At 38.8% G+C, this 14,699-nt stretch overlaps 1 protein-coding gene across 5 annotated transcripts in view; it reads right to left on the bottom strand.

The window, feature by feature from the left end:
- GALK2 (galactokinase 2) overlaps positions 1–14,699 on the bottom strand; it is a 242,603-nt gene that overhangs the window by 124,289 nt on the left and 103,615 nt on the right. For all 5 annotated transcript variants that reach the window (XM_023740659.1, XM_004386303.2, XM_023740662.1 and 2 more), the window contains 2 exons: positions 9,295–9,385; positions 6,206–6,352 (listed from right to left, as the gene is read on the bottom strand). In XM_023740659.1, coding sequence (XP_023596427.1) covers positions 6,206–6,352; positions 9,295–9,385 — 238 coding nt within the window. The remainder of the gene's footprint in view (positions 1–6,205; positions 6,353–9,294; positions 9,386–14,699) is intronic.

Raw genomic sequence — 14,699 nt, 5'->3', positions numbered from 1 at the left:
GTGGATCCCTTATGCCTGTGCCAAGGCAAAGGAGCTGTGCCTACCCTGGGTTCCTGGCTAGGGTAGTCGGCAGTTTATTTTTTCCCGTTAATTTGTTCACTCTCCAAGGCAGGGAGAATGGCTCTGGCTGTGTGACAGATTCTACTTCTGGCCCAGGGGACTCAGCAATTGCTGAAGCCTCTCTGGGGCCCAGTGCAGCGCAAGGAGTGGGGATGTAAATGGGAGAGAGGTTTCTCCCTAAGGGGGTTGTTTTGATCCACGTGGTAGGCCGTACACAAGTACTTATCTTTCACCGATCTAGGGCTGCTTCTCACTGGTTCTGGGTGGCCAAGTAGACTCTCTGCAGCTGGGTCTCTCCCGGTGCAGAATACGCCTCCCGAACACGGCTGCTTGCCTGCCTCACTGCTCACTCATGAGCAAAGCAGGCCTGAAGGGCTCAGGCTCTCGCTGGGTCAGGCCTGGCAACTCCTCACTGCTTCTGAACCGTGTCTCCCTCTCCCTGCCACTCAGTCTGGTTCCTCAACTTTGCCTTAGATGTTCAGGGCTCCTAGACTGTCATATATAATTGATTCACTTGTTTTTCTGGATCTTTGTTGTAAGAGGGTCCACCAGAAGCATCTGACTACTCTGCCACTTTGGCCCCACCTCCATATATTCCTTGTTTCTCTTTGTTTGTGTTTGTTTTTGTTTGCTTGCTTGATCTGTCTGCTTCATAGCAAAGGCTTTCTTTCAAAGACTGATTATCCTTTGATGTCCTATCATATGTAAGAGTCATTAAAATGCTGATAAGAAGCTTTGCAAATGGGCTTTTAATAGAGTCAGAGAGTAGCTAGACAATTTTTGTGGGAGAGGGTCACCAAATGTCAGTATCTGTAGGTCTTTTCTCTGGGATGGTTCAGTTCCCCTGAAAAGGATCCTCCAATATTCCTGGAGGGCTGTATGGCGGGGAGGCTGCCATGTGCTGGCACTGGCCAAAGGAGAGGAGCTGGGAATTTCACTGCTGAGGTACACAACGTCCTTGAGTCCTCCAGTTCTCAATTCCAGTTCTTATACTACCTCTTTCAGGGCTCACTGTGGCCAAGTCCAGAAGATCTCTGGTTGTTTTTCCAGAGACTTCTGCAAAGGTAGGGGGAAATGGTGCCCTGACTGAGCCAGGTAAACGTGGGGTCTAAGGGTCTAACTGCTCCTCCTAAAGACTTTCAAATAAATCCCCACCCATCATATCACCCTGCCTTCTATGGACCAAGTGCCTCTAATTCCTGAGCCCGTCCAGACAGCCATGGGATGAGTTGGCTTGCTTCCCATCTACATCTCCCTCCAGAGGCACTTGCCTCTGACCTTTGTCCACTCTGCTCAGTCAGGCACCATTTTGCCATCTACTTTCCATCTTTGCATCTTGTGGTTTGAGGTTATTTACGTCTCCTTGATTCATCAAGGATAGAGCTTGTGCTTTAGTTTTTTGTTTGTTTTCCCTGTTGTTCCCAGTAATTTCTGAGAAAAAAGGTTGAATGACGGGCATAGAAAGAAAGAGTAGATATGTCTTTACTCTGGCATCTTGAAACCAGACATCTCTATCTAACCTTTTCTTCTTCATAGGTTTTGTTTTGTTTTGTTTTGTTTTTAAATCACACCAAATACTCTTCCACAGTCACATTTTGATTCCTAATTCCTGGCTTCCAAAGTTTCTGGGTGACTGGCTGTCATGTTTTGAATTATGTCTCCCAAAAAATGTGTGTATCAATTTGGCCAGGCCATGATTCCTGGTATTGTGTGGTTGTCCTATATGTTTTAAATCCTGCCTCTATGATGTTAATGAGGGAGGATGGGTGGCAGTTGTGTTAGTAAGGCAGGACTCAGTCTACAAGATTGGATTGTATCCTGAGGCAATGTCTTGAGATATAAAAGACAAAAGTGAGCAGTGAGACAGGGGACCTCATACCATCAAGAAGGCAGTGCTGGGAGCAGAGCGCGTCCCTTGGACCGGGGTCCCTGCGTAGAGAAGCTCCTAGTCCAGGGGAACACCGAAGAGAAGAAGGCCGACAGAGAGAAAAAGCCTTCCCATGGAGGTGACGCCCTGAATTTGGACTTGTAGCCTACTTTGACTGTGAAGAAATAAACTTCTCTTCGTTAAAACCATCCACTTGTGGTATTTCTATTACGGCAGCACTAGATGACTAAGACACTAGCCATCTTATTTTGCTGATTTCAGACATGCAACATTTAGTTTATTCATGAATTAACAAGTTCCACATCTACTTACCATACCTCATTTGCAGTAGTAGCTGTCTGTAACTAAAATGAGCTATACTTAATATACATATAATCGGAAGGGGATTGGTCACCACTCTCTTGTGGGACTTAGTTTTCTTATCAAATGGGCTGGTTACTTTCTGCCTGCCCTTGCCCCTCCATTCTCACACTTTTTTGTGTCCTAAGAAGCTGTCCTCTATGGACAACTCTTGCCCTGCCTTATTGCATTTCTGGTGACCTTACTCTATACATACAGCCACAGCTCCTGAAGTATAACGACTTTTAGCTTCATTATTCCTAGTTGGTTCCCTTGACCCTGCACACAGCTCTGTGAAGAGTTTCTTTATTAAAACATCTTCAAGTTGTACTCTACGTGTCATTTGTTTCTTACCAGGACACTGAATGACATATCAATAAAAAGAAGATTTTGAACTAGTTCATCTCTAAAGTCCCTAGAATTCTTCTGTGCTAAAATTTTTACAACAGTCACATATACAGTTGGATTTAATTACAGAGTCTGAGCAAATTAGGCGTTTCCTTTTAGTCCAGAAGTCTGTCTCGCTACAGCAGAGACTATCCAAATAGCTATGCTCAATCCTAGAAAATACAAGCACTATCGTCACAGCTTAGACTAGCAGGAGTGCCAGGAGATACATACTGTTCCCTTTAAACTCCAGGCATTAGAGTTAGATTAAAAAAAAAAAAACTAAACCAAACCCATTGCTGTCAAGTCGATTCCAACTCATAGCAACTCTATATGACAGAGTAGAACTGCCCCATAGGGTTTCCAAGGAGCAGTTGGCGGATTCGAACTGCCAACCTTTTGGTTAGCAGCTGTAGCACTTAACCACTGCACCACCAGGGCTCCTGGAGTTAGACAGTGCCGATAAAAGTACATTTGCAATTTTTGACTATGAAAACACATAGTCCTCCATAATTAATTCTAAAGGTTCAAATGTTTCTTTTTATTTTTTCCTCTTTTCCCTTACATATTCACACCACATACAAGGCCAGAAAAAACGCAAAAAATAAGATTCACCTATCTTTCCACTAAAAAAGAAGTTAATACCTTGTCTTCATACTCCCCTCTAGCCACCAGATTATCTCTTTCCCATGCACAGCCAGGCTTTTTGTATCAACTGAGCTTTTCTACTTTCTTGCCTCCACAGACCCTTTAACCCATTCTTATCTTAAACTATCCTTACCAAAGTTTTATAAAACTTCCTGGTTGCTAAATCCAATGGATCTTTCTCCGGCCTTGTCTCACTTAACCTCTCAGCAGCATTGATGCTACCGCTACTCCTTTCATAAAACATTCTTTTCCTTGTCTTTGTTGTCTCACCTTTCTGGCTTTCCTAATACCTATCTGACTACTCCTGAGTCTCTCCAGTGGACATCTCCTCCTCTGCCCATCCCTCAAGTGTTCATGTTTGTCAGGGCCCTGTCCTAGTCTTCCTTATCTTTCCACCTACATTCCACCTCTGGATGTTCTCATCACTCCTACAGCTTCAAAAACCATGTATATACTAACAATTCTCAAATAAATCATCTTAAGTCCAGATCACTCTCCTGACTTTCAGAGACATTTTTCTATAACTAAATACTAGATAACTCCAGTAGTATGTCCACAAATTCCTCACATTCAATGTTTTAGCTTCCCCTCAAACCTATTTTTCCATCTATATTCCTCACTCTTAGAATCACACCAAGCCAGAGAACTGGGTATAATCTTTGACTCTTTGCTGTTCCCCATCCACACAACCAATCAATGGCTAAGTCCTATTGATTCTACCTGAGATGTACCTTGAAATTATCATACACTTCTCTTCATCCTCACTGCCACTTCCCTAGCCCACATCATCTCCCTACTGCCAATGTTGTTAACCTCAAATCCAGAATTTAATAATACAGCCAGGGTGATCTTCCTAAAATGCAGATATGATCATGTCACTCTCTTCCTAAAACCCTGCAATGGTTTCCCACTGCTGTCAGGATGAAGCCTAAATTTTTCAGCATGGTTTATGAGGCCCAGTATCTCTTCTCCTATCCTGTCATCTAAATTACTGTATGCTCCAGCTGTGCTGAGCTCCTTTTGTTTTTCTTTTTTTGTGATAAATATATATGGCACTTGGCATTTCAACATTCTTCATGTGCACAATCCAGTGGCATTAGTTATGTTTATCACGTTGTTCAACCATTACCATTATGCATTTCCAAATTTTCCCATCACCTTTAATAGAAGCTCAGTGAGTCTCCTTTTCCCCTCTCTTCCACCCACCCCGGTAACCGCTTATAAACTTTGGTATCTATAGACTGCCTATCATAGATATTTCATATTTAAGTGGAATCATACAATATTTGTCCCTTTGTGACTGGCTTACTTCACTCAGCGTAATGATTTCATGGTCCACTCATGTTATAGTGTGTATCAGGACTTCATTTCTCTTTGTGGCTGAGTAATATTGGATTATATGTATATACCACATTTTATTTATCTTTCTAGACATTTCCACATGCTATTCCCTCCACCTGATATTTGCTTATGGGGTGTTATCAATCTATCAGTGTTGCTTGACAAACATCTATGAATCCTTGAGTCCTTGGTGTCTCAGCTTACATGTCCTATGGTCTCTAAATCTGGGTTAGATATGCTCCCATAGCACATAACTCACCCACTTATCAACTCCATTATATACTCACCCACCTATCAGCTCTATCATATACTCACCCACCTATCAGCTCTATTATAGTTGCCTATTTACTTGTCTCTATACATGGGGTCGCCATGAGTCAGAATCAACTCAATGGCAGCAGGTTTTAATTCCCCTTTTAGGTCATATTATAGCTCCAATGCCTACAACATTGCTTGGTACAAAGTAGCCACTAAATAAATAATGGTTGAGATGAACAAACGAGCAAACAACATACAAATGAACAAACCATCAGATTAAAAACAGGACTAGGGGAAGCACATTTGACATATGGACTTCCTTTCCCCTGCTTTCTCTCCCTTCAAAAAATAAATAATAATAAGTAAGCTACCCTTTCCCCCAAATAAGTCATTGCCCACAAATGGGTAATTAATGTATACTGACATATGACAGCTAAAGAGAAGAATTCTGAGTCCTTGCTTTCTCCTTCATTTATCCCTTTCCTTCTACATATAAAATATTGAAACTGAAACTTTAAACAGGCTTAAAAGAAAATAAGCATATGGTTGACTTTATCTTGATCTGCCTAATGCCCAGTATGTGTTTCTAAATCATCTGTTAACTCAGTAGTGCATGTACATGGGGTAAAAAGAATGAATGACAGACAGCATTTTATTTAAAACAGAACTCTAAAGCATTAATTAAAGCTGAGCACACCTACTCTGGACTGCAAAGCCAGAGATTTATGTGAACTTATAGAGGCTTTCTGACCTCCTGTAGGATTTATGTTTGCTTTAAATAAGCTTTTCCTCTTTGTAATGCAATACTAAAAAAAAAAAAAAAAAAGTTTATTTCAGTGACTAACTTGCTGGCATAAACAGATATGTTGCTCAGTTCCTTTACTGCCTGGTCTTTTTACCCTTCTTACCCAGTGCTTGTCAAATATTTAAGGTTTTGTGTGAAAATAAGCAGGCTCAACTATGAGGCCTAAAATTTCTTGCTCTAAATTTAACTTGTTAATGAGGTGATTGGAAAAGATATCCATGCATTCAAACTCCACGCTTCATCCAAGGGCAATTTAATACACTTACTCACAGTTCTGCTCACTGTTTGGAGGGTATCGCCTACCTTAGAGTGGTTTCATCAGAAGCAGGACTTATGAAATTATAATGCTTGCCCACTTGTGCTGCCCTTGCAGGTAAGTCAAAGTTTTACAGAGGAAGGCATTGTGACTTCAAGATTTAGATGCTCACAGCTTTGAATAAAAAGGTTGTTGAAAGAGGCTTGCATTCAAAGTTAGTTACCTTAGACAGGCTCATTCCCAGTGCTGTGAGTGTTACCAAGCCAGCACAACAGACCAAAGCACTGGAGCTGGAGAGGCCAGAACTCGGTGGGATGTTTCCATCTACCAGGCAATTCATTCCAGTCAGGTTACTAAGACAGAAGCGTTCCTAAGAATAGAGAAGAAACAGCACTAGTAAATTCACTGTTGGATCAGGAGGTAATAGAAATGTTCTTTCATTCCCCACAGAGCTAAAGTCTATTGATGGACTTATTTTACTATTTATAGAAACTATGTATGCAATTCAAACATGATATTTTACTTAATGGCTCTTGGCCATAGGGTAAGGTAATCTGAAGATTATTTCTTACTTTGTTCAACAAAAAACTATTGATCTATTTCCTAAACATGTCTTGAATGTTCTTTTACGATTATCAGTCGATTTGAACAAATACAGAAAAAAATATAAAACAATTATAATTCAGTTTCTCAAGTATTAACACAAGAAATACACAATTATTCTAGAGAAAGGTTAAATCTCTATCAAGCACATCCCACAGAATATGTTATTATAAAAGCCTTAACCCAAACGGTGGCTTGTTTTTTTATGGAATGCCATTCTTCAGAATGTCCTCTGAAGAAAAGAGTTCCAAACTTTCTCAGTTCTGCTTTACTGATGGAAACACCTCGGCACAAGGAGATTGAGACTTTCCCAAGATCACACCTCATATAAACAGGGAGCTGAAAATACAGCCCAGGTCTCTGAATCCTGTTGAGAACTTCTACAATGCAGTTACAGACCTGGGCTAGCATACTGTCACTGTGATTTAACGCAAGTCGGCTATATGAGAAAATCCAGAGTTTTACTAGAGTTCATAGATACAATTTAGCCATATGGTAGTTTTCAAAAGAGTCAAATTAGAATTCAGCTACAAATGAGAATGCAGACCCCAAACAAAACAGGGAAACTATTTCTACAATAGGAAAGTCCAAAGAAAGAATCAGACTGTGATTTAAAGATGGAAAGCTCTTAGGCTACTTAGATGAATATCAAGGATCAAGACACCTACGATGATACCATATCCTAACCGTTGTGGTTTAGGATTAAAAATTAAGTTCAAGGCCACCTCGTCCTTAAAAAAGAGTATCATTGTATTTGTAAATTACTCAAAAGACTCAAACCAAAGTATGAAATATTATTACATCACACAATTATGCATTTCATCATATATATTATTGTATGGAGAAATTTCAGTAAACTAGTTAGAATAACCAAAGTAACAACAGAACTCTGCGAATGAAAGATTCTATGTTTTTCCTTAATTTTCTGTCCTATTTTCCTAGTTGGCAGAACTCACGCAGCACAAAAGAAGATAGTCAGTTGGATGTGCGTCTCTTCTTGACTTCAAGTCATCTAAAAATTTCCTTTCCAAAAATACAAACAAATTATAAACTTAACCACTGCTGCTGCCAATGCCCTTTCATGCAGAACATCAGACAGCTTGTTAAAAAAAAAAAAAAACGCTTGGAGAATACTATATATTTAACCATAAGCTGGTCCACAGGGTGTCTTGCATATGAATCATCCTTACAAACTTATCATGCAATGTTTAAATTAAAATATACAACAGATTCAAAAACACAAATGGGTTTTTCCAAATCCTGTAATAGCTCTATCCCAAAAGCATAACATGTTCAATTTAGTATAAACAGATTATACTCTGGAACTTTCTACTATTTGAATTAGAAGGTTTCCGAACAGGCCAACATTTAAATTTTTTTCTGCCAAAAGTTCATCGAACAAACCTGCTTTTATACATAAGTTGTCAAGTAGGATGGCTTCAAGATCTAAAATGCTCAAAGACAACCCAAAGCAACATGCATTATTTAGGTCACTTTATCCATATACAAAAAAAGCATGTTGTTAATAGGAAAATCAAATTTTATTTGCCAGGAAAATGCTTCCAAATACTGTAATTCCCACTAACACATATGACAAGCAGATGACATGAAGATTTAAAACCTGCCAATAACTTTTCCCAAAAGTTATTACTGCCATGTATCTCAAAAAATTAAAGCACACAGGAAAGAAAGACAGACAGACAGACATGTACTCTCAGACCAGAACCATGACAGTTAGAGTACAGGACTACACAACATAACTAGATCTGATGCATTTCTGTGATGGATATGCTACTAAGTCTCAGTATACTCATGACAAAACCAGCTAGGACCACCAAGCAGTAAGGAACACAAGCTCTCTAAAGCACAGGGCGAGGTTGGCTTTTTTGTTTTGTTTTGTTTTGGCTTAAAAAGGCAAAATCTACCTCTTATTGTCCTTCACCTATGATTCTACACAAGAGTCACTACATTAAAATAATTACTGAAATATAACAGTGACTCTAAAAAATGGCAAATGTTGATTTTCTTTTTGCCTTTTAAACTTTTTAAATTATGAGAGAAAGTGGAAATATTTCAACTTCTTCTTATACATTAAGAGATGTTCCAAGTAACTATTCAGTGTTTCCAAGAAAATACTTATGCTAATAAATTTACTACATCTGAAATAAAAATAACAGTAAGTTATTATTTAAATGCTTACTTTTAATTTATTAAATGCTTACTATGTGTCAGTACAGCATAATCGTGCAACAACTCTATGGGGTATAGCACTGTCATCATTTTACAGATAACAAATCTGAGACTTAAGAGATTAAATTAACATACCTGGGTAGAGCCTGGATTCAGATTCTAAATCCTACTACAATATATTCCTATATATCCCTGGAACAAAATTTAAACAATAGTACAAGAATATATCCTCCAAAAGAGAATTTGAGCAAAGATTTAAAAACCACATAGATGTTTGTCAGAAGCACCTGCCTTATGAACAACCATTTTTATGAAAGACCACTGCTGCCCCCTGTGAACACAACCCATAAACAGCCATACTTACTCCATCCCCTGAAACATATATAATTAGCAAAACAGGACAGAAGTGTCAGTTGGTATTGAACAAAGGGGACAGAAATGATACAGCAAATAAAATAAATTTGACATAATACACACCATAATCACAACTGATAATAGGTGCCTCATAAGCCAACTTACCTGAATTCCTTTAAATCCACATAGGAAGTAGTTGTGCCATTGAGGCTTGGTTTTGTCGATCTGAATGTTATTAACACTAGTACTGAAGTCTCTGCAAAAACAAAAGACATCACTTATTCATTTAAGTCTGTAAGCCATGTCCTGCAAAAATCAATGGCTGACTGCTGCCATCTTGTGCTGGAACAGTGATACTGAACTCTCCTTTTCCATTTACTTTCAACATGCATACTTCGCTATCTACCCAAAAACAACTAACATCTCCCCCTGCTAAATGGTAAGAGAGGAAGTTGTAGTGACCTTAATGGCTAAACCACCACCAACTGACCCTTTTTATGTCCTGAAACAAAGAGGAACCAATATATTTTAACATAATCTACCACCATTTTTTCTCATTGGTCCTCAGTAAGCTGGTATACACCACATGCATGCTAATCCTCTGGGCCTGCTGTCTGGCATACCCCTAACTGTAAGAGGAGAACTGAAAGCCATCTTTCTCCACACTCTCTTCTCTGCCACTCATCCAATTTTACCATCTGCACAGGTTAAGGGGAAAAAGGAACAAATGAAATGAATAATAATTCCAATGGAATATACCTATTGAATAGAATAAAATTCCATGAGTATAAAATGATAAAAACGAATAAAAAACTAAATGAAGGAAAAGGGAAAGCTCTTCCACATGGCAGAAGGCCAACTAATAGACGTAGAAGGAATGATGGAAATAGAAAACAGCTCAGGAAAGAATCATCAATTAGTGGGTAAAAGTCTGATGAAAAACAAGATATTTGCATAGACTCAAAGTGTTTCCCCACAGGATACTTATTAATTGCAAAGGGGAAAAATCGCAACTTTATGGTGGAGAAATCTGGCAGATACCACCTTAACCAAATGGCCAAAGGTAACATAACCAGTACAGGGCTATCACATGCCTCCTGATATGATGCAGTAGGGACACAGCACTTCTGTGGTATTCTCGTCAGAAGTGCATAACCTGAGTCTAATGAGGATTAAACACTGGGTAAACACAAATTGAAGGATATTCTACAAAACGACCTACCAATAACTCTTTAAAACTGCCGAGGTAATGAAAGACAAATCCCAAAGAGCTTTCCCAGATTAAAGGAGACATGACAACTAAATGCAACCTGGATTAAATTCTGGACTAGAAAACCTATATTAAGGGGAAAACTGGCAATATTTGAATAGGTCTCCAAATTAGACAATAGTATTACAGCAAGATCATTTTCCTGATTTTGATCATTGTTCTATGGTCAAGATGTAAGATGTTAAAATTTAAAGAATCTAGCAGAAGGGTAGGTAGGAATTTTTGGTACTACTTTTTGTGACTTCCTTATAAGTCAAAAAATACTTCAAAATGAAAAACAGATGATAGACACACAGGCAGACAGGCTCCTAAATCAGCCAGAGGACAGAATACTTGCAATCTTGAGATGGGAGGGTCAATTAAATAAGGGCAGAAATGAAGCAATATTCCCCAATTATCTGAGTGTTCTCCATACAACATATTGAGCACCTACTCTGTGCCAGTCACTGTAGTAGGTGCTTTTTATGCATCAGCTTAATTTAATAACATGGATACACTGTCTTGATCAACAAATATTTAATGACCACCTAAGTGTGCAAGGTTCAGGGGAAAACAAAGGTAAAAGGCACGGAGCTCGTCTTTTAAGTGTTTGTAATCTAGCAGAGATAATATGAACACTAACAGATAGTACTGTCATGCAGTGGTGTGTAACACAGGGTGTGATACGAGGCCAAGAACGTATCATTTCTGTAATTAGCACTGTGTGGACAGGGGATGGCCTTCCTGCAGGCTTGGAGGTTTAGCAACTTTCCAGGGACACACACAACCTGACTCCAGCCCACAAGCGCTTTACCATCACCCACAAAAGTTAAAATACGGCACTCATAATCAACAAGGAGTCACAGGATTTGGAAAGCAGATATAGCTATGTGTATCAGTTTGGCTAGGCCCTGATACCCAGTATTATGTTATTGTCCACCATTTTGTCATCTGATGTGATTTTCCTATGTGTTGCAAACCCTACCTCTATGATGTTAATGAGGTGAGATAGGCAGCAGTTATGTTAATGAGGCAGGACTCAATCTACAAGATTGGATTGTGTCTTGAGCTAATCTCTTTTGAGGTATAAAAGAGAGAAGCGAACAGAGAGACAGGGGGACCTCATACCACCAAGAAAGCAGTGCCGGGAGCAGAGCACATCCTTTGGACCTGGGGCTCCTGCGTGGAGAAGCTCCTAGTCCAGGGGAAAATTGATGAGAAAGACCTTCCTCCAGAGTCAACAGAGAAAGAAAGCTTTCCCCTGGAGCTAACATCCTGAATTTGGACTTCTAGCCTACTAAACTGTGAGAAAATAAATTTCTCTTTGTTAAAGCCATCCACTAGTATTTCTGTTATAGCAGCACTAGAAAACTAAGACACTATGTTAGCAAAACCACCGGGGTTTTATTCCAAGCTAAGCAGAGATCTTGAAAGTTACCACAAGGGAAAGAAAACTAGGAAGGGAAGGGAGTGGTATATTAGAAAAAGCAGAGGAGAAAATTTGCACAGATGAGAAATATGAAGCTTGATGAGAAATATGAAGGAAAAAGCTAGTAAGTGCCAGCTCCAACAGAAGTAGAGGCATAGCTTAAGTCTGTCACAGAAAAAAAACTGCTCTTTGATTAGTTTTTCATGTTTGCTCTTTCTGAAACCCCTGTCTTGCCTCTCTACCCAGCTTTTTCCTGGGGATTAAAATTAGGCACTCATTTTCCCACCAACCCTCAATCCTGCATTACATTTCTCCACACCTGCTCCCATATGGCAGAATGCTGAGAAAAAAGACCCAAAAATGAGCAAATATAACTTACTACATTGATAGTTTCCACTTACATATTTACTCATTCATTCCCTTATCCTTCCAACACTGTTCCTTCTGTGTGTCATACAGGGGGCTAGGCCATTACAATAACAATAGCACCAAAAGGTATGAAATACTTAGGGGTAAATTTGACATAAAGATGTGCAAGACATGTTCTGTGAAAACTACAAACCACACTGTTACTAAGAGAAATTTAATAGGACCTAAATAAATGAAGGAGGCCTGGTGGCACAGTGGTTAAGAGCTCAGCTGCTAACCAAAAGGTCAGCAGTTGGAATCCACCAGCCGCTCCTTGAAACCCCTATGGGGCAGTTCTACTCTGTCTTATAGTGTTGCTATGAGTCGGAATCAACTACAGCAATGGGTTATGATTATGGGTTAAATAAATGAAGAGATATACTATGTTCATGGATTGGAAGATCCACTACTGTTAAGATGTAAATTCTACCAAAATTGATCTATACATTTAATGTAATCCAAATTCAAATCCCAGCATGCTTTTTCATAGAAATTGACCAGATGATTCTAAAATTTACATAGAAATGCAAAGGACTTAGAATAGCCAAAACAACTTTGAAAAAGATGAACAAAATTAGATCTGATTTCAAGACTTACTATAAAGCTAGCAAGATAGTGTGATATTGGTGTAAAGTTAGATAAATAGATCAATGGAACACAGTAGTATCCAGAAAGTCCACAAATATTTTGTCAATTTACTTTCAACAAGGATGCCAAGACAATTCAGTGGGAAAAGATAATCTTTCCAGCAAATGGTGTAGAACACTGGGCAGCCATGTGCAAAAAAAATAAATCTCAACCATTACCGCATATCATATACAAAAATTAACTCAAAAATGGATCACACACCTAAATGTAAGAATTAAAACTTGTAGAAGAAAATATACAAGAAAATTTAGTGACTATGGGTTTGGTCAAGATTTCTCTTAAATACAATACAAAAAGCACAATTAAAGAAAAAATCAATAAACCATACTTCATCAAAATTAAAAAATTTTCCTCTTCAAAAGACACTGTAAAGAAAATGAAAAGTAAACCTCAGACTGGAAAAAAATATTTGCAAAACATACATCTGATTTACATCTAGACTATACAAGGAACTATTCCAGCCTAATAATAGAAGACAAACAATCCGATTTTAAAATGCTAAAAAGATTTGAATAGACCTTTCAACATAGAAGATATAACGATGGCAAATAAGTACATGAAAAGATGTTGGACAAATGAAAACAACCACAATGGGATACTACTCACATTTATGAGAATGACTAAAATTAGCAAAGATGTGGTGCCACTGGAATTCTCATACACTGCTGGCTGTTGTTCTCATTAAGCGCCATCAAGGCAATTCCGACTCATAGCGATCCTATAGGACAGAGCAGAACTGCCCCATAGGGTTTCCAAGGAGCAGCTGGTAGATTTGAACTGTCAACCTTTGGTTAGCCCCCAAGCTCTTAACCACTACAACACCAGGGCTCCACACTGCTGGTGGGAATGTAAAATGGTACAACCACTTTGGAAAACAGGCAGTATCTTAGAAAGGTAAACATACATGCACCATATGACCCAGAAATTCCACTTATAAGTATTTACCCAAGAGAAATGAAACATATGCCCACACATGGATATGTATATATACGAATATTCACAGCAGCATTTTTGTAACAGTCAAAAACTGGAAATAACCCAAATGTCCATCAACAAGTGAATAAATAAAAACAGTTGTGGTATATCCACGCAAAGGAATACTACCCATGATGTGGACAATTCTGGGAGGAATGCTGCACACTCCTAGGGGGCCTGGTGGAAATAAGCCCCTTGCCGACAGAAGGGATCTTGGTAATTCACTTCTGCTTCCCCAACTCATTCTGCATGTTTCCTCTGTACTTCTTCCTGGGATCATTTCAATCTGTCTCATTTCAATCTGTCTCAGGTTCTGCTTTTGTGGTAAATGAAACTGAGACCATATTCATCACTGTGGCAATGGTTAAGTGAATCTGAGTAAATCAGTATGACAAAGTATCATGCAACCATTTTTAAATGTTTACAATGACAGAAAAATGTGCTCAAGGCAATGTAAAGTTTTCTTTAAAGAGTACAAAAGGTACATAAGATATATTCTCAACCATGCAAAATGAACAGAAAAAATAATAATTTATACAATAAGTTTGACATAAAAGTAAGGAACTTCTATAGAGGTGTCCTTTACTTTTTGAAACTTCGCTTTATGCCACTTTGCTTTTACAAAAGACCTACGTTAGTACCTGTTTTTGCTAAAGGAAAGAAATCCAAAGAGGATTTTTGCTTTTATGAAAAAGGGTAAAAAGTGGAAACAGCATTCTGCATTTGTTTTGCAGCGAGCCATTAAAGAGGCAGTGCCCACCCCGAGCAGTGAGAGTGTCCTTGCCAAGCTCCTTCCCCGGAACTACACTCGGCATCTCAGCATCAAGCCGCCATAGCTTTGAACTGTGTCTGTGAGCATCT

The sequence above is a fragment of the Trichechus manatus genome, unplaced genomic scaffold (genome assembly GCF_000243295.1).
Source record: "Trichechus manatus latirostris isolate Lorelei unplaced genomic scaffold, TriManLat1.0 scaffold00161, whole genome shotgun sequence".
Lineage (NCBI taxonomy): Eukaryota > Metazoa > Chordata > Mammalia > Sirenia > Trichechidae > Trichechus > Trichechus manatus.
This window is presented reverse-complemented; position numbering and strand designations above follow the sequence as displayed.